The 21,378-nt window shown below is 43.4% G+C and overlaps 1 protein-coding gene and 1 pseudogene across 36 annotated transcripts in view; both read right to left on the bottom strand.

Moving 5' to 3' along the window:
- Positions 1–3,906, bottom strand: part of Rims2 (regulating synaptic membrane exocytosis 2) — a 498,312-nt gene extending 494,406 nt beyond the window's left edge. For 19 of the 36 annotated variants that reach the window (XM_029547788.1, XM_029547771.1, XM_029547802.1 and 16 more), the window contains exon 1: positions 3,476–3,905. In XM_029547788.1, the coding sequence (XP_029403648.1) occupies positions 3,476–3,651 (176 nt within the window). In that variant the 5' untranslated portion in view covers positions 3,652–3,905. Of the gene's footprint in view, positions 1–2,561; positions 2,612–3,475 lie in introns of those variants that run through there. The other 17 variants (XM_029547766.1, XM_029547754.1, XM_029547763.1 and 14 more) reach the window with 3 other exon arrangements.
- A 15,437-nt stretch (positions 3,907–19,343) lies between these two features.
- On the bottom strand, positions 19,344–20,382 carry LOC110335293 (annotated as a pseudogene).
- Positions 20,383–21,378: the final 996 nt, after the last annotated feature.

Below are 21,378 nucleotides of genomic sequence, written 5' to 3'. Positions count from 1 at the left end.
AAAAAAAAAAAAAAAAAAAAAAATGAGTTAAACTAAGTACAATAAAACATTTATAACTACTCATGTGTATACAGCATGTACTTGTTAACTTAATCTGTCATGGATGTGCTTTATTCTCTCAATTTGAAGACTATGTTGTCCTATCAACACTAATAGAAGGCCCAAGCTGAGAACAAAGACAATACACATCTCCTGAAAAACATACATAGGTGTGGTAGCTCAGTGACTGGTAACCCTAGCACTTGGGATTAGAAAGGCAGAGCAGAAGATCATTTAAGGTCAGCCTGGGCCACTACCAAAGACACTACCAAATCAAAGAAAAGGAGCAAAAAAGTAGGAAGAAAGGGAAGGAAGAAGTGTTCAAAACACTTTGTATAAAGACTATGTTGCGAACATAATAAAACCCACAATACACATTTCCTGAATACCTTTCTACTTGATTTTTTAGTCAGACCAAAATAAAAACAAAAGATGATGGTAATACACATTCCCTAAATAGTTTTTCTTTCAAAACAATGATTCCTCTTTTTTCCACAGAATGAGTGAACTATTTCATTTGCATGGTAATTGAGCTCAACGCTGCTTCCTGGGTACCTATTATGTGTTAATGATGCCATGGAGCAAACTAACCAGTGACTCCTCAAGTCTCAGGGCTGAACCGCTGCAGGAATTCATGTAAGGGCACTTTAGTTTTCTTTTGTTGTTTTGTTTTGTTTTAGTAATTAACAAGGGGGCTAGTGGGATATGAAATGCTTTGAAAAATACAGTACCTCATTCACATGTAAGATAGTATTGTTTGATAGACAGAAGACTTACTGGGTATGTATGCGTAGCTGGGCCTTAAAGAAATCACTGATAATGAAGTAAGAATCATTTCTAATTACTCAGTCTCTTAAAAGAGACTTCAGTGTAGTGGCCTCAACCTGTTTTGATGGCTCACCTTTCTTATTGAAAACATCTCAGGCATGATCTTTTAATGTATGCATTCATTCATAAATTATATTCATGTTAGTATTAGCTAACCATACACAAAATATTTTTATCCAGTCTTCAATTTCTTCACGTATCAAACTTATTTTTATTATGATAGTCAAAGAGTAGCAGATACAAACTTGAATTTTAGTTTACTTCTCTGTGCCTATGACCTTCTCTCAGGAAAGATGCTAGCATTCAGTTGTAAATGACAGACAGTTTAGTCAGGAGCTGATACACGGGCCTAGATTTTCAAGAGAAAGAGTAGACACAACTATCAGGATTATTTTTTTCTACACAGCACATTTGTTATTTAACACCCAAGGCTGGAAACATATTATTTAGTAAATAGTCAAATTTTTTCAAACTGATTTGTCTCTTGTTCCTGCAATACTGTTATAAAGTTTACTCTCAGTTTCCTTGTCCACGCTCATTTCAAAAACATTTTAAAGAACATTTAAAACTATGTGAATAAGTACTTAAATCTGAGTCTATATTTCTCATTGATGTGATTTCACATATTATATAGCTATATTTAGAGACTGCATCTGCCTAAAGAAAGTGAAATAAATATACAAACATACATTTGCAAAATATGGAGGTTTACTTAGAAATGTGCACACAAATACTTGACCTGGAAAACCCTTTTAAAACATCTATTCAATAAAATACGCTCTTCATTTTGAGCAATTTGTAGTTCAGCCCTCAGTCACTTAAATGTCCATATATTGAAACTGTGAATAAAAACTACATAAGATTAACTAGCCAATAAACACTATGCTTCAGTTTACTATAAATAAAACCCCATTTCCATTTAAATATGTAGGTCAAAGAAATAAAGCCATATTTTATTTGAGCATCATTTTGGCAACACTGATTTTTAGCAACTATATTAAGAAGTATAAATTTATATATCTGAATATAAATTGTAACGATCAAAATCTTAGCACATACTAGTATATAGATTAAAGTTTAGCTAAGTTAGAGTATGGTCAAAAAGCTTTTTTAAAAACTATCTTTATTATTACATAGTTTAAACTGATTAAATTTCTTAACTTTTTGTTCCTATACTATGACCATGAATAAGTCAAATTCCCTAGTAAATATTCAAACCTATAAATTAGTATTGAAGCAATTCTTAATTTTTCTTTTATTATTTTGTGAGAGATTGTATCTTTTAAAGATATATATCTATTTGATATAAGTTTGTTACCATAGGTTATGTAAAATCTGTTTCACTAAAATGTGAGAAAATGTACATCTAGACAAGGTGTGTTTTCAATTGTAAAAAAAAAAAAAATACTGAATTCAACAACCTGTTTTCAAAATAAGTGGTGAAGGTCAATAAGCTATTTCTTTTCAAGGAAGAAGTCAAGGCTTTTAGTTGTGTGCTTCTATAGCGATTATGGGAAAATGTATTCGGTGACATGCAAAGAGCAGCCCTCTCTTTAGGCATATACAGGTTAATTTTTATAGTGAGTAACGACTTGGACAAACATTAAAGGGTTACAGATCTTTACAGATCCAGACAATGACTTTCCAGGAGCAACTGCGATATCAAAAATCATAGAACATTTTAAAAAGCAAACCTGTAGAAACCATCTCAGCTACAGTGCTACACGGACAAGGAATCCCAGAGTCCAGGAAAACTCATTCTGGACAGTTCCCTGGTGCTGAAGTTACACCGCCTCTAGACCGATGCCTGGGTGCGACTTTCACGCCTCCCACCCTCGCCAAAAACCCCGCTGGCTGGACTGTGAGCAAACAGAGTAGAACTTCACAAGGCAGGGGGCGACCCAGTGCCACGGTGGTAGGATCCCGCAGATTTACTAGTTGCCAGCAGGAAGAACGGCCGAGCGCAGGGTGTTAGCACCCGCCGAGGGGGAGGGGCTGGAAGATGGCGGCGGCCGCACACCCACCCGAGACGAGACCGCGCTTAGGCCCCCCTCGCCCGCCCCGCGGCCTCCCTGCCCGCCGCGACCGCGGGCAGCGCAGCTCCTCCCGGGGCCGGGGACCGAGCCGACCCTCGCAGGCGCGGGACGAGCGAGCCCGGTGGCCCCGGCACCCCCGGGCCTGGGCGCTTCACCCGGGTCCGGCCCGGGAGCACCTGTGCACGGCCATATTGGATTCCCTGCCCCAGTCGCTGCCTCCGCGCGGGGGCGGCGGGAAAGGAAATGGGACGCGAGGAGCCGGGGTTCAGCCTCATCCCGGGAGCCCAAGCGGCCCGCGGGGAAAGCCGGAGGGCGCCGGGGAAACCGTCGCCTCCCCGAGCTCGCCGCCGTCACCTCAGCCGGCCTCGGCGCCCTCCCTCCGCGACACACACACCCCCGCGGCTGACGACTGGAAAGCGACCCTGGCGGCCGCGGGCCGCAGCCCTCGTGGCCCCGGCGCCACCGGCGGGGAGGAGAGGCGGCGATCCCCCGGCGCGCGGGCGGTCGCGGGGAAGCGGCCGAGGGGGGCGGAGGGCAGGGAGGGAGGCGGGAAGATGGAGCCGGGTCCTTACTTGAGCACGGACTGCTCCTTCTCCTCTTCTTTCTTCTGGCGATCCATGACGGCCAGGATGATTTTCCTCTCCTCTTCCGTGAGGTGGCTGAGGTCCGGCATCTCGGGCTGCGGAGGAGGCTGAGAGGCCGCCGGGGTGGGAGCCGGGCGGCCCCGGGGCCCGAGCGGAGCCGACATGTTTGGCGGAGCCGAACCACCCTAGGGAAGCAGGGAGGCGACTCCGCTGGCGGCGGCGGCGGCGGCTCGGGCGCGGGCGGCTGGGGCAGCCTCCCGGGCTGGGACAAATGCATACAAATCAATGGCCTTCAATCCGAGGCGACAGCCCCCCTCCCCCGGGAGAGCAGGCAGGGGGAGGGGAGGGCCGAGGGGGGAGGGCCGCGGAGTGCGCTCGGGGAAACGGTTCTTCTTCCCGGGGGCGCAGGGCTGCCAAGTGAGCGGTTCGCGGGAGCGAGGAGCTGGAGGCCCCGACGCGGAGTGCGCGGAGCGGCGGGGGAGGGCGGTGGAGTAAGGTGGCGGGGACGGCCGAGGGTGGGGTGACTGGAGGGAGGCGGCGCGCGGGCCGGGGCGCGAGTGTCCGGCGCGGCGCGGCGCGGCGCGGCGGAGCCGAGCGGAGCGGGAAGCGCTGCCCGCGAGCCCGACCCCTGGGGAGTCCCGGGAACTCGCCCCGAGCGCCCGGAGGCGGCGAGAGCGGCCGTCCCGCCGGCTGGCGCGTCACCGGGCTCCGGGGCTCCGCGAGGGAGGACCCCCTCCGGGAAGCGCGAGGCGCGGGCTGCGGCAGGGGACCCCCGCCCCCACCCCGGCCCCAGACGGCCGATCCTGCGGCCCGCGGCTGCCAACGCCCGGACCCAAGTGAGCTCGCGCGCGCCGCGGGGCCGGCCGCCCGCCGCGCCTCCTCACGCGCCCGCCCGGGGTCCCGCCGCCGCCGCCCCCCCCACCCCCGTGTCCGCGGAGTCGGAGCGGCGCGCCTCTGCCTCGCGGGCTCTTCCCGCCCGGGCCGGGACTCGGCGGACGCTCGCCCCCGGACCCTGCTAACCGCTGGGGCGGGGCGCGGAGCTGTGGGGAGCCGGGCGGCGAGGGAGCGGGCGGGCGCCCCGGGGTGCGGGGCTGTGGGCGGTGGGGACGGGAGGGTCTCGGGTGGCTGGCGCCGCCGAGGGAAGACTCCCAGCCGCAGCCTGAGGGACCCGGCGCCCCCGAGCTGTCCCGGGCGGGGTCCTGGACGAGGGAAGATCGGAGCAGGTGGGGGTCCCTGCGGGGTCAGCGGCCGGGGACTCGCCGCGGGGAAGAGCCTGAGGGAGTGGAGAGCGCGCGCGGGGAGAGTGTCGGGCTGGGACCTGGGCGGGAGTGCGGAAGTTCGGGGAAACTGGGTTGTCGGTGCCCGCTGCCCCGAGAGGTACAGAAGACAGGATGCTGGATGGGGAGGCGATTGGAAGATGTAAGAGGGAAAGGGTCGGATCTCGTCCCCGGAGGAATCGGGCCGTTCGGCCCCTTTCTGCCGGTCCCTCTAGTCTAGAGAAGAGTCATGATTGGAGCGTCAGCCTGATTTTAGAAGCCTGGAGACAGGCTCAGTCAAAGAACAGAAGAAAACCGACTCCAGTCGGCGGAGGGAGGTGGCCACCACCAGCGCGGGCTCTCGGAGAAGCCCAGCGCAGCCCGGACAGCTCTCCCTCGGGGCGGGGCGAGCCAGCTGAGGTGATGTGGATCAGCCCCTCTTCCTCTTCCTGCCACTAGACTGGTGCTTGGTTAGCAAGGTTAGAGTGTGCGTGCGTGTGTATGTACACACCCCTACCACGCCTTCCACGCCCGCACTGCTTAGTACTAGGCCAGGTTATAGGCTGGTGAGTAAAACCTTCGGGGTTTGTATTGTATTTACGTGTAGTAAGCTCTCCCTCCTTTGTTCCCCAGGTACCATCTGACTAGTCTCAGTCTGAGAGAACTGGGAACAGACAGAAATCTCTTGTGACTTCTAAGATGAAATATCTATATTGTTTTTCTCCCATGCTTTGTAACTGGAAAGAAAAAATGGAAACGTTTGCTTATGTTCTGTTTCATATTATTATTACTACTGTTCATTGCTACTACCATTCACCTGATTTCAACCAGATTCATAATCCAAATTAGCTTTCACTGCTTTATGCAAACCAGATGAGATCATATTAGCCCAACTGATTTAAGTGTTTTACAGTTGAAGAATTTTTATAAATCTCTAATCCAGCCTCATCAATAGGACATTGAAGACCAAGATCAAAAGATTTATAAATATGGTAAATAATAAACTTTGTTTAATTTAAGACTGTCATGCATGGTTTTCAAAGTTAAGACAGGAAAACATGGCTCACTTTTTAAAATACTTGAACCTAACCCTAGAGCAAATGAATCAACTTCTAGAACTAAGACTTTAGTCGGGGATATGATTTAAAAGTACCCAGACCACTAATATCTAGCAAAGGTTGAGGGGCACATATTCTAAGGAAGAAAACCCTTCTAAAGAAAATTGAATCAGTTGCCTAAAATTCAAATGTTCCTTTTTATTATACACACACTCCTTTCTTGTCATGCATGGCAGTTACCAAACAGTTGGTATACATACAGCTGTAACCTAGGAAAACACAGACCACCAGAACATGGTATATTTTCCTTTAAATGAGACGATAGAACTATAAATAATAATGTTCCACCTTATTTCTGTTTCCATTTTTAAAAATACCATCCTTCAAACCCCAGCCAACATCATCCCAACAGGACCAGAAACCAGAATACACAAACGCTGCTGACTCTGAAGATTCTGAGGTTAAAATAGCTTAGTTATTTCAAATATGTTAAGTGTGAACTTGAAAGCAGTTATGCAGATTGGGGAAATGGGGGTTCATTTTCAGCAGACGGTCACCTTCTGGGACCTACATTATTTTCTGCCAGTCATACAGTGTTCTGAGGTCTGTTTCCCTGTCCACACCCCTTCATCTCCCTGGACAAGACAGTGCCAGCACTTGAAACCTAGTGGCCATGAGCCTGAATCTATGCCACAACCAATACCTTAGAGGAGTGTGAGCGGGCTGGCTAGGGGCATCTGCTGTTTGGGCTGTTGTTGCTGCTATGTATGTTTTATCCTGCTGTTTTAGTCTTTTGCTACAATTTTTCTTATTAAAGGAAATTCTTAGAAGTGGAAGTACATAACACCAGCTGTCATTAGTCATGTACCTTTACAAAGTGAAAGTTTGGCACTTTCTATATCATACAGAGACTATGTACATGATGTATATCATATAGAGCTTTAAAATCGGCTGTAGCCTAGGTGATCTACTTTTAAAGTATTCACTCAGTTTAAGATAAGGTTGCTATGCTCATCATGAAATGAAATATTGTCACAAGGCTTGGTTTTCCCAAAATATGGATCTTAGAAATGTCTGTTTTATTCTAGTTTGTGTTTACCTGAAATGTTAGTCGTATGTTACTTTGTCATATATGGAATTCTGTTTTGCTTGGACATATCTCTCAGTGGTGAACACATTTTTAGTAAATTCAAAATGCAATGATCTTGCTTAATTTTAGAAGTAACTGCCTTTTGTTACTGAATTTGGGTTCCTGTAGGTTTATAACCCCTGTGAGTCTGTGAACTTTCATTTTGCATAATGATGAGAACTATTTATAATCTACTAGGTAAGTATTAGGAGACATACCTGAAGTATAAAACTATAAAATAGTCACATTCTTGTCATTTACTAAGGCCTCAGTATTCTGCCAGGAAATCTGGAGACCTCACAAGGATACCTCACAAGACTCAGAATCATTCCTGCTCTACTGTGGATAGATGGTTGTTATTCTACAGCTTGTCCCGACAGCTATAGCTGATTCTGTCTTGCAGCTCTGCACGAGAAGCACCCTGGATTGTGTTGTGTGACTTGGTAGTAGGACACTTGTTCTTGTTAGTTTTGTCAACTTGACACAAACCGAGGTATCCTGGGAAGAGAGAATCTTAACTAAGGAATTGCTTCCATCAAAATAAACTGTAAGAAATGAGGGTGTGTTTTCTTGATTTATGATTGATACAAAAGGCCCAGTACATTATGGGAAATGATACCCCTGGGCAGGAATTCTGGGTTTCATAATAAAGCAAGCAGAGCAAGCTAGTAAACAGCGTCCCTCCATGGTATCTGCTTTAGTTCCTCCTGCCTCCTGCCTCCTGCCTCCTGCCTCCTGCCTCCTGCCTCCTGCCTCCTGCCTCCTGCCTCCAAGTTCTTGCCTTGGCTTCCCTGATGATGAACTGCAACCCATAAGTCAAGTCTTGAAGTTGCTTTTGTCAGACTTTTATCACAGTAACAGAGACACAAACTAAAACAGAAATTGGTACCTGAAGTAGGATTTGAAGAGGCATAAGCTCAGGTCTTCTAAATGCTTAATCCCCAGTTAGCAATGCTGTTTGGGGGAGATTTACAGCCTTGCTGGAGGAAGTATATCACTGGAGGAAGTATATCACTGGGGGAAGTATATCACTGGGGGAAGTATATCANATATCACTGGGGGAAGTATATCACTGGGGGAAGTATATCACTGGGGGAAGTATATCACTGGGGGAAGTATATCACTGGGGGAAGTATATCACTGGAGGAAGTATATCACTGGGGGAAGTATATCACTGGAGGAAGTATATCACTGGAGGAAGTATATCACTGGAGGAAGTATATCACTGCAGGCTGCTTTGAGACTGATTAGTCTCACCCTGTATCCACTGTGCACTGTGCTCTCTCTCTCTCTCTCTCTCTCTCTCTCTCTCTCTCTCTCTCTCTCCTCTCTGCTTTCAATAAAAATCATCTTAACTTCCTGTTCCTACACCATTCCTGTTGCTCCCATTGTATTTCACACTATGGCTGACTGTTACCTTTTTTGGAACCATAAGCCCAAATAAATTCTTTTATAAATTGCTTTGGTCATGGTGTGTTTTATCACAGCAACTGAAAAGTAACTAAAACAGCCAGAATATGTGCAGCCCTGGATTCAGTCACCAGCACCACATGGGCAGAAAATGAGCAAGCATCCTAAAACGACTAAACACCACACAGGTCAAATAGTGAGATGGCTCTCTCCTGCCTTCAGTACCAATGAGGGGCCGCCTCACCACCTGGTTAGTGTCCCCATGCTATTCCCATGCCAACATCGCACTATTGCTTCCTTTCACTGTCATGTTTACCCAGCTAATACCCTTTTCAGGTCTTTGCTCATTCTTCTATTTAATATCCTCCCTTTCAGATCCCCACCCCATCACTCTAACCTCCCTTCCCTTTTCCAGTGTACTTGCCTCCCTCTGATGATTGTATTCTCACTGTAAATTGAAGTACTTTTACTTCAGTTTATCGTTGATTGTGCACTTCCATCTACTAAAATATAAGGAATTTTATTAATGTGTCCCACACACCTAGAATAATAATACATGGCTCATAGGTGGATGCCTCAAGTATCCAGTTAACTGCTTTCTGAGAAGAAGACTTACCATTACTGACTTGAACTGGACTTGAGAACCTGAAAAGGCAATCTGAAAAGAAGAGGAAATGAATGCAAAGAAAGTGACTTTTATTTGGGTCCTGGCAGCATCTCTGTCTTTACCTACTGCCTGCCAGTGGACACATCCCCCGTTCTGTGACAATCTTCTGGCCCTCTGATGTCTACAACCTTCAAATGCTTTTCTCTCAGTTTAACCTACCTTTTCGGTCGTATGTCTGCCATATTCTCAGCCTTTTTCTCCTTCCATCTATTTGCCCCAGGCTCTCTTACCAGTGTGCATATCCTGCTTTTAGATAGCATGTGTTGCAGTATGCCCTAACCATTTCCTTGTCTACGTCCTCAACTGAACCGTGAACTTTAATAGCAAGGAATACACTTTTTTCCAGTTTCTCCAAGGGCCTGGTAAAGGACCTGGTGTAGTACAGCAGTTCAGTAAATGTATGCTGAATAGATACATGAACAGCTACAAAACATGAGAGAATTACTGGAGTATGGAGAGCACAGAATTATAGCAAAAGGTGGTATTGAAATAGGTGGTGGTAAGATTATGTTCTAACTTATGTGTCTTGGTGAAGAATCTACACTTGTCTTATAATCATTATACTGTGGGAGGTTTTAGGTAGGAAACTGACTTGATAGGCTTCGACTTTCAGAAGCATATTCTGCATTCATTTCTTTATTTGTATCTAAAACACCTGCCAATAGAATTACTCAAAGTGCACAGATGCACCCTGATTTACACAAATAGATTTTTTTTTTTTGCTTCTTGGTTTCAGAATTTATTTCTGTAGCTATTTTTCTCAGTAGATTATAACAGCATGATAATGAGGCCAAGGTCATGGTTTAAATCGTGCGTGAGTCAGACAGTGCAGTAGCCATAGCTGACTGGTAATCTTTGCCAGTTGTCAAATGAAAGCAAATACTATTTTTTGACTAGAGATTGAGTGGGAGAATATGACCAGTTCATCCAAAGCTAATCAGCATTATTAGAAAAGCAACTCAGAGAGTCTGCTATTGCTTATAAGACTATAGTATCTTTCTAAATTAAAACAGTAGTACATTAGTAGTAGTGACCAAAGACTACAGCACCAGGAAAAAAATGCATTGTTTGCTACCAGAAAAGATTCTAAAGATTGGTAGAGTTTCATTTTTGAGATTCACAAGCAAAATATAATAAATACTTTACTGGATTTTAGTGTAAATAAGTTAATGTGTATTTAGCACTACGAGAGGTTAACAATTATCACAGTGTAAAATGCATGCAGCTATTATATTAAAAGGTCTTGGGACAATAATATTGCAATCATCTTTCATTTATAGCTTTATAAAGCTATCTCTTTTTCTTCCTGCCTAGTAATCAGTAAGCACATTTGTAAATGTGAAGACAATGTTAAAGGTTGCTACATATAAGTTTAACTTACTGTTTCAACTGAATATCTTAAAACTTTGAATACACAGGTTAAAAACATGAATTTTATGTCAGAAATAATTTTTAAACTGTTAATTGAAAAAAGGATCTAGGCATTCAGTATCAACTAAGTACCAACATCTGCTGACCTTCTAAAAATAGTCAAGCAGGCATGCATTATAACAGACACTTCAAACCTGCACTTGCATTTTGGAGCATTCAGTCTTAATGGGATGCCTCTTCATCAAACCTTCACCTCGGGTCTCAGGACCTATGATGAAGAGAAAGGGAAAAGATTGTAAGAGTCAGAGAAGATGGATGGTTCCAAGGAAACTGTGTCCTCCATAAACAAAAGGACTAATGCACATGTGCACGAACAGAAGCTGAGATTGGCCAGGTTGAGTGTATGTTTGTCTATGTGTCTATGTGTTTCTTGATTGTTTTTGTTGTTTTTGTTTAAAGGGAAGAGGGGGGCATAGATTCGAGTAGGTAGAGAGATGAAGAAGATATGAGAGGAACTAGGAGGCAGACACAGGCGAATCCCTATGAGTTCCAGGCCAGTCTGGTCTACATAGTGAGTTCCAGGACAGCCACGACTACATAGAGAGACACTGGCTCAAAACAAACAAACAAACAAACAAAAATCAAAACAACAACAAAAAACCTGTTGACAACTTACTTGGACTCAGAAGGGAAGGAAGAGCAGTATGAAAGCGTGACATCTCTGCCTTCACTTTGCATCTGTCTCCCTACCAGTTTAGTAAAACTTCAAGGAGAGGGTATCAAGCACATTTTTATAGCTTAAGACACCAGCCTACCTCTGCATGTGGGCCTGATAATCATGGAATGTCTGTCTAAAAGGTGATGACATCTAACCCCTCTCACTCCCCTTCAAAGCTGAAATCCACAAAGAGAGAGTAACTGGGGCATCCTCAAGAAATATTTTATAATCTCCTCCAGAACCTAAAAGGTATCTGGAGAGCTCAGGTCATTGTCCTTCCTAGGACAAAGCACCTGCCCATTTAGAGCAGTTATTCCCAGTGACCAGGGTGCGAGCTGGGGCAGGAGTCCTGCTCTCCCTAGACCAGCTTGTCCCCTTTCAGGACAACATCTTGAGCAACACTGCTTATCATACATACTCCTAGCCCCTTACACCAGTTCTTCCACTATTTAAACCTAAAGCCCATTCCTAAACTCCAAAGATGAGCTTGGAGTCACTGAACACTTTATTTCCCTTCTCAGCACATTTAGTCTTCCCCAACCTTATGCAACTTTTCAGTTGGTTTTTGGGAATAGTGATCAAGCCTAGCCTACTGTGGATACCAAACTATAGGCTTTGTCCTAAAACTCTAATTCTAGTATGGATTTCTTGATGGAAACCCAATACTGCAGAATATTTTGTCACACTGTCAACCGGATCGTGAACTGGAAAAACCTGCTTCTTCTTGTGATGTGGCTCAGTTCTAGCATATACCTTCAACCCAAGAGCTTTCTGTAAACAAGAGCTAAAGTCAAAGGTAGGTCAAAGAGGTGGAGCAAGAAACCAGTTAACAGGAAGTGAATGTAAGAAAACCCAGAAGAAAAAAGAAAGAAAGAAAGAAAGAAAGAAAGAAAGAAAGAAAGAAAGAAAGAAAGAAAGAAAGAAAGAAAGAAAGAAAGAAAGAAAGAAAGAAAGAAAGAAAGAAAGAAAGAAAGAAAGAAAGAAAGAAAGAAAGAAAGAAAGGAGGGTCTTTGAGTTGAAAGGAATTTAAGGCATCATAGAGAAGGAAAAGGAACTTTGGCCTTCAGGGACTTCAGGGGAGTGGGAAGGTCAGGTGGCTGCTTTTTAAACATACCTACTAATTTATAGGGAATTGAGAAGACAGAGGAATAGATAACACCATGGGAACATAACCTGTGTGGGACACTAGAGCACATTCTACAGGACAATAAATTCAGTTGTTTGGATTTTTTCCAATAAATATATGGCAAGAAAAAAGAAGAAATGGGAGGGAGGAATCTGTAGTTTTGATATTTCAGTTAAGATTTAAGAGATCAGCAATGAGAAGGTGGTTGTTTAGCTTCATTTAGACACTAAATTAGAGGAGAATAAATATCAGGGGTGTGACTTTATGTAACAGAATTAGAAACTTATCCAGCAAGTATCTGGTGATAATAAGGAAATAATTTAGGGTAATAATGGCAACTTAATTCTTTTAAAAATAAAAACTTTTAAATGCTATATGCTGGAATACCTCTGGAGAAACTGTGTTAATAGGATTTACTTCAGGATATATGAATGTAGGGTTGGCCATGAAACATAGAATACTTCTTTTTCTTTCTTTTCTGTTTCATTCATTTGTTGATTGATTAATATTGTCTCTCATGTGTGTCAGGCTAGCTTTGAAATTGTGTACTTCCTGCCTTAGCATCTAACATGCTTGCATTACAGGAATGTGCCACCAGACCTGCCTAAAAATAATGCTCTTAGTATTTTTGTAAAGAAAATAAGAATCTCTAATGTGGATGTCATTTATTAAACAAGGATACCAACAGTTTCAGGAACACATTAAGCGTTCCTTAGTTGAGTAAGCAATATTGATGATTTCACCTTTTTTAACTTTCTAGGGGGAAACATTGTATCATTCTAGTTTACAGGTAAGAAAGGGCCTAGGCAGATGGCTCAGCGTTTCACTTGAAAGTGCATCCCTACGCTTGCAGAGGATCCAAGCTCTGTTCCCAGCATCCAGAAAAGTTCACAACTCCCTGTAACTCTGGCTCCAGAGGAGTCAGGGTACTCTGTCCTTGGGCAGCTAAACTCATATCCACACATCAGTACACAGACATCCACACATACACATAATTAAAAATAATAAAGTGGCCTGAAGGGATGATGGATCCGTCTTAAAGAACATAGGCTGCTCTTTCAGAGGACCTCAGTTCCATTCCCAGCACCCACGTAGCAGCTCACAACCATCCATTTACTTTAGTTGCAGAGAATCCAATGCCGTCTTCTACTCTTCAAGACACCAGGCATGCAAGTGGTGCACATACAAAAAAGGCCCATATAAATAAATTATGAATAAACAAATAAATATTAAAATAATAAAAATGTTAAAGCCTTTAAGGGTAATAATGTACATATTATATATAGTCATTATCTGTTTTCTTTACAAAGAAAAGAAAACCAAGCTGAACCACTATGCTCTATTGCTTAATGTTTATGTGATATATATATGTGTGTATATATATATATCACATATATATTTATATATATTTAATTTTTTAATGTTTTAAGTGTTAGTGATCAGAGAGTATGTTATGTTAAATGCAACTAACCTATTTGTTAGATGCCAGGAGTTACGAAGAATATGTGCTTAGGTTCTAGTTAGGGAATCTCCCTTAACTTAAAGTGTTAATAATAATAATAATAATAACAACAACAACAATAATAATAAAGTAAAAGAAGCAAATTGTGGTCAAGGTGATAAAAGATAAAATGTCTGATACTATCCCACTTTCCCAAGGGAAGTCCTGCTTTAATTTGCTGCTCAGTTTTGATCATAATTAACTACTTCCATTCCCAAAGCATCACTGTATATACATCATATTATATTATCATGTTAAATTTGGCAGAGTATCAACCAGGTTCAGATGCACTGTATGTAATGGTTATAGAAAACCTTAAAATTCAAACAGTGTATTCCTATGCCCTAACCATCCAGTAAATATAATAGTTACTAGATATTTAAAATAAAATAAATTAATTCTTCATTAGAAAAGAATTAATGACTCTGACTGGATTATGCTCTCCCACAGGACAAAATTTTTGACACCAACTGGAATTCACAAATAACTAATAAGAATACTAGAAATACTGAACCTGTCTCCCAATGAAGATTTGTGGCAAATAAAAAAAAAAAAATGTACCAAACCCCCACTGTTCTGGGGCGTGGAAGAGAAGCGTCTAATTTACAGAAGTCATCAGCATAAGCCTGACATGTAATGCTAATGATCAATTTGTGACAAGGAAAAGATGCCACTTGTTTGCATTATAGCATATGGAAAATAATCATAGAAGTTTTGAGCAAAGTTTAGAGTGGCTGCAACCCAAACACCCCATGCAAGTGTAGCTTTCATAGACAGACGGTGTGCTATGGTCTGTCTCCTCGGAAACTGGTGTTGCAATTTAATTCCTATTATAGGCTAACAACAGGTGGAGCCTGTATAAGGTGATTACAGTTGCCCTCGAGAATGGACTGAGCTGCTCATTTTATTAATGGGTTGATGCATAGGTTGATAAATGGATTATCTCAAGAGTGAGTCTGCCACTTTGTCTAGGTATCACGTACTGTCTGTCTCTTACCAGGTGATAGTCTGTACCTTTGTCACTTTTCCAGCAAGAAGCCAATCACTAGCTACGGCCCCTCTTTACCTTGGGCTAGAACTGCAAGTAAAAAATAAACCTGCTTTCTTTCTGACTCAGCCAGAATGTGGTATTGTGTTGTTAGCAGCCTAAAAGCGACCAGGTCTAGGGGATTCATCTTCTACTGTGTGACTGCATCGACTGTGTGACTGCATCTACTGTGTGACTGCTGCTTCAGATGCTCCTTCTGCCTGCAAGGATCGAATTAGTCTTATCTAGATGGTGCCTGATCCAACTGCTTTCGTCCGTGTCCCTTATTCTGCCAGACACCATGAAATTCAAGAAACCACATCCATGATCTGATGAAAGGAGATGCAGAGCTTACTATCAATCAGCCTGCCCTGATGGCACTGCATCCTAATTACCGCACTATCTCCCTGATTAGCGTCATATAACACTAAACTGAAAGGAGATGGAAAAGAGCCCTGTTGTTTCCCACAAGGGGAAGGGTTGGCAGAGAAAGAACCAAGAAGAACCCAGTTTATTGGTCTTTATCATACTCATCAAGGGAAATTTAGTTTGTCTCGATTCCAAAAAGAGAAAAATAAGTTGTTTATGAGCTGTTTTTATTTATATATTTATTATTGAGAAAATTATCTCTATGTCAATCATTTTGAGAAAGCCATTAAAATTCAAATGTTTCCATTTTTCTCTTATAAAATAATAGGCCTCCCCAAGATAGGTAAGATTCTCTTCTATTCAAACATAATAAGCCAAATATAATCATTAGTTGAAAATTTGAAATGTGCTATTCATTCACTAAGCACATATCAGGAACTGATGAGAAGAGCATATACACGGCTACCCTCAGAAAGCCCTCAGTCTAGTATAAAACTCACGTAAACACTTACAGTTCATCATAGCATGTGTGCTAAGAGAGGCATCTATAAGTGTTAGCAAACACAAAATGAGCTTCTATCCATTACAAGACATCTATATCTAACTGTATCTAACTACAGACATCCAAACTAGGGAGATTTTTCAGATTTTTTTTTTTTAATTTTCAGGTTTATTTCTTTTATGTGTATGAGTATTTTGCCTGCCTGGTGTATGTACACCATGCCTACATTTGCTGTCTGAGGAGTTCAGAACAGAGCATCGCATCCCCTGGAACTTGAGTTACAGATAGTTTGTGGACTATCAAAACTGGATTGAGTACTCTTGACTGCTGAGCCATCTCTCCATCCCCCTCAACTGGGTCTTTATAACCAAGAAGAAAATGATATTAAATAGAGAAACAAAATGAATACAGGAAGTTGCTAATTATCTTGTATGGTGCTAATGAGGATGGAAACTAAGACAAGCAAATCTATCTTCTAATCTGTACTAAGAAGTTTAGACACCATCATGCAAGAGGTGCATACAAACTGCCTTTTGGTCACATTACAATATTATTGATAGCCGGGCATGAGGACTGCAACCTGCAATCTGCACTCTGCAGGCAAAGGCAGGAGAAGACTGGCACAGCCACCTTGGGCTACGTATCTCAGTAACAACAAAGACCTTATCTTTGTTCTTAGTCCTCATCTCAATAATGACAAAAGGGCATTTATCAGGCTGTTGGATTTTTCCTATCTTGCTAATTATTCTATTTAAACTCATAATATTCTGAGATTAATATTGATGTGTTGTCTGAAATAATAGCTCTAGTCATAGTTACAATAACCACAAAGAGCTAAATTTACATTTCTATTCATTCATTACTATATTACACAAAATTAAATACTAAAAATTAGGCTCCTCGGTTATACTAGCTCATTTAAAATATTCATTAGCTGTATGTAGCTAGAATCTTTCATTTGTACATCATCACCAGAACAAATATCTCCATCCTGAACAAAATGTTTCCTGTACATCATTGATGGATGGCCAGCTAATTATCTACATAGTGAGGAGTCCACATTATGAGGAACAGGCATTTCCTTTATTCCTTTTTTTACTTATAAAGCATGTATATTTACTCTTGTAAAGGATTTTAAGACTTAAAAAATACTCAACCAATGAGTCTAGAGATCAGTGAACTCTAATGAAGTTGAGACTCAGCAGGTTCAACAACATCATTTTCCTTTGAGAAACCACACCAAGGTTTGGAAATCCCAGAAGATCATAATACCTCTGAGGGAATGAGCTCATTTGTAAGTAAGTCTGTGAGAATGATGACAGATACACTCCTCACATGTAAGCAATGGGTAAATAGACTCAGTTCCAAAGCTGTGTGCAATTGCCACTGATAGTTTAGTCAAGAAGGAAGGACTGAGAACCAAGCCACAAAGTTCGATGTAGTCCGTCTCAGGCTTTTCTTGATTTCAGTAGAGAAGAATCTTTTAATGCTTTCAGAAATGCTAAAGGAAACATCAACACACACAAAGCAATTTATTGCCTGATATAACGAGAAAGTAGAGAAGAAGATAAAGTTTCATAATGGGTTGATACAGAATACATGTGTCTGTGTAAACACATAGTCTATACACATACAAGTCACGCACACACACACACTCTCCCCCATCCAGGGGTTCACACACACACGCACACGCACACACACACACACACACACACTCCCCATCCAGGGTTCACACACACACACACATACACACATACACTCCCCATCCAGGGGTTCACACACACACACACACACACACACACACATGCACACACACTCCCCATCCAGGGGTACACACACACACACACACACACACTCCCCCATCCAGGGATTCACACACACGCAGACACACACACACACACACACACACTTCTCCATCAAGGGGTTCACACACACACATACACACACACTCCCCCATCCAGGGGTTCACACACACACACACTCCCCATCCAGGTGTTCACACACACACACGCACGTGCACACACACACACTCCCCATCCAGGGTTCACACACACACACATTCCCTATCCAGGGGTTCACACACACACACTCCCCCACCCAGGGGTTCACACACACACACACACACTCACACACACACACACTCCCCTATCCAGAGGTTCACACACACACACACACACACACACACACACACACACACACACACACTCCCCATCCAGAGTAACTTCAGTCTTAGCCTATTCTTTGCTGTGTCTGCTTTTACAATCGTCTTTTCATGATTTAAAATAGCTGGAAAAAAGTAAGAATGCCCAGTCCACATCTGAGCTAGTCTGCTCCTATGTACTTAGAGGACTTCTCTTATCACCAGAGCAAGTCTTGCTTTGGTAACTTGGTTTTGACTACCTGAACCATGGCAATGAGGTGAAGTATCTGGCCCACCAAAACCAATACAAGACACTGGGAAAACCATGCCATTCACTCTGTTATCAGCAAAAGAATGCTGACTGTTACTTAGTGTTCACTAATGTCAAATTAAAAACTTCACATTTCAGGTGATCTTTATTCAATAATAAAATATACTGTGAAATCCATACGTGGGCAAATGATGCTGCTTTCAGACTCATAGGTGAAGACCACATTCAGTTTGCATAAAGAAGATGGTCTCTTTTACGCTCTCTTTAGTTTTCACATTTTATGCCAGAATTATTTCCTTGTTTCAATTTCTTCCAAATCATTCTGTACACAGATACCAATCACACTTTTAAAAAAAAATCTTTCTGGGGCTGGAAACGTGGCTCAGTGGGTAAAGTATCACCTCAAAGCTCACTGGCCAAGCAGTCTGCTGAAATGATGAAGCCCAGGCTCAGGGAGAGATCCTGATGGAGACCAAGAGTGTTGACCTCTGACCTCCTGCACACATCCATGTCCACCCACATGCATAACACTGCACACATACATGTACACTTATGTGAATAACACATGGACAAATATAAAATATATAAAACACTGCTCTTAAAAGAGAATAAACCATTACTCAAAGGTGCCTGCTCTGAGGTCAAAGGCCACTTACACAGCATAGCCTTTTGCAAATAACGAGGACTTCAACAATTAAACGAGGCGATACACACATATGCCCAGCCCAAAGTGCTCAACATAATAGTCACATGTGTATTCTTAGATTACACCAACCAAAACCCACTGATTGGCCTTACTTATATAAAACCCCCCAAATCTATAGCCCAAATTCTGTATCGTCCTTAATTTAAGCACTCATTTCCTGTCTTCCTCACATGGCAGAAGCCATCCCATTCCATCTGTCCTAACTGCACCTTTGACACCTTAGCTGCTTTCTGACAACCGGAAGTGCTCTTACAAGAGGACTTATTATTTATAATTAGTTGTTAGCAAGTGGAAATTATGTCCAATATGTATCTAATATTACAGACTTCACTGTGCAACTGTGCTTTGTAGATTTGCAGCTGGATGGCATTTTCTTTTCTTGTCTTTTTTTTTTTTTTAGGGGGGGGTGGAGATAACTTTATTGATGGTATTCAAAAGAGTAGGGAGGGCTCCCTAGGCCCCTCCTGTTATTATGGAGGTCTAGGGTGGAAACTGTGAGGGAGATGTTCAGTGTTGGGGGCTGAGTTGGGATAGGGACTCCTCAGCAACCGAGGTCCTCTCTCTTCCTCTCAGTGTCCTTGCTGGGCTGGGTGGTCCAGGGTTTCTTACTCATTGGAGGCCATGTAGGCCATGAGGTCCACCACCCTGTTGCTGTAGCCATATTCATTGTCATACTAGGAAATGAGCTTGACAAAGTTGTCATTGAGAGCAATGCCAGCCCCCGGCATCAAAGGTGGAAGAGTGGGAGTTGCTGTTGAAGTCGCAGGAGACAACCAGGTCCTCAGTGTAGCCCAGGATGCCCTTCAGTGGGCCCTCGGATGCCTGCTTTACCACCTCCTTGATGTCATACTTGGCAGGTTTCTCCAGATGGCATGTCAGATCCACGATGGACACATTGGGAGTAGGAACACGGAAGGCCATGCCAGTGAACTTCCGTTCAGTTCTGGGATGACCTTGCCCACAGCCTTGGCAGCACCAGTGGATGCAGGGATGATGTTCTGGGCAGCCTTATGGTAATCAAGCCACAGCTTTCCAGAGGGGCCATCCACAGTCTTCTGAGTGGCAGTGATGGCATGAACCATGGTCATGAGCCCTTCCACNATGCCGAAGTTGTCATGGATGACCTTGGCCAGGGGGGCTAAGCAGTTGATGGTGCAGGATGCATTCCTGACAATCTTGAGTGAGTTGTCATATTTCTCCTGGTTCACACCCAACACAAACATGGGGGCATAGGCAGAAGGAGTGGAGATGAGGACCCTTTTGGCTCCACCCTTCAAGTGGGTCCCAGCCTTCTCCATGGTGGTGAAGACGCCAGTAGACTCCATGACATACTCAGCACCAGCATCACCCCATTTGATGTTAGTGGGATCTCGATCCTGGAAGATGATGATGGGCTTCTCATTGATGGCAAGCTTCCCATTCTTGGCCTTGACTGTGACGTTGAATTTGCCATGGGTGGAGTCATACTGGAACATGTAGACCATGTAGTTGAGGTCAATGAAGGGGTCGTTGATGACAACAATCTCCACTTTGCCATGTGGAGAGCAGGCAGCAGCCCTGGTAACCAGGCATCCAAGACGGCCAAATCCATTCACACCGACCTTCACCATTTTGTCTATGGGACGAGGCTGGCACTGCATAAGAAGATGCAGCTGTCTCTGAACAGGGAGGATCATATTCACTACTCAGAGGACTGATCTTGTTCCCCTATGTGTCTATGAGAGAACTATTCTGTTATGAGGATAGCATGATTAAAGTCAGATGATGATGACGGTGGTGGTGGTGGTGATGGTGATGATAATGATAATGATAGGGATGCTGGTGGTGAGAGGGATGATGATGATATGACGATGAGAGTTCTTCAGATCACTTCTTCACAGAATGCTCAAGAAGTTGACAGATCTCCCAACTTCAGCGAGGAAGTTGGATAACTCATTTCGGTCAGCGGATCCCAGCAAACTGCTATTGAGAACGCAAAAACATGAATTAGAAACCTAAACTAAGTAAAAAGACGCTAGTTAACCTGGGAGGTTTAAACCAGTGTCTAAAGTATGATCCAGGTATTACTGAGTACGGCAAGATAGCAGCTCTTTCTGAGAGCGAGCAGGATGCTCTCTCACATGGGGGACAGCAAGGGACAGGAAACAAAGCTAGGCGTTGTCAAGCATCTCCTGCCTCAGTGCTGTGTAAAATGTGCTTCCCACCACCTCTGATTGGTTAACAAAGGTCTGATCAGCCAATAGCTGGGCAGGAGAGGAGGCGGGACCTCACATCCCAAAGAGAGGATCTACGGTGGGGAGAGGACTGCGGCAGGGAGTCGGCAGGGAATCGCCACGAGGCAGCAAAGTTGGGTTATAATACATGTGAACCCTGCCCAGCTATAGTACAAGAAGCTTATTAACAAATATACCACATCTCCGTGTTACTAGTTATTTCAGAGAAAGGGGCTGGGTATAGAAAAGACTTGAATCTTTACGCACACAGATAATGATAATAAAATTAATAAGTAATGTTAATACAATTAATTAAAAAACCTTTATCCGGGCTGGTGAGATGGCTCAGTGGGTAAGAGCACCTGATTGCTCTTCCGAAGGTCCGGAGTTCAAATCCCAGCAACCACATGGTGGCTCATAACCATCC

Source organism: Mus pahari, chromosome 17 (assembly GCF_900095145.1).
Source record: "Mus pahari chromosome 17, PAHARI_EIJ_v1.1, whole genome shotgun sequence".
NCBI classification, from domain to species: Eukaryota; Metazoa; Chordata; class Mammalia; order Rodentia; family Muridae; genus Mus; species Mus pahari.
The sequence above is the reverse complement of the archived record's forward strand: the minus strand, read 5'-3'. Positions and strand labels throughout refer to the sequence as shown.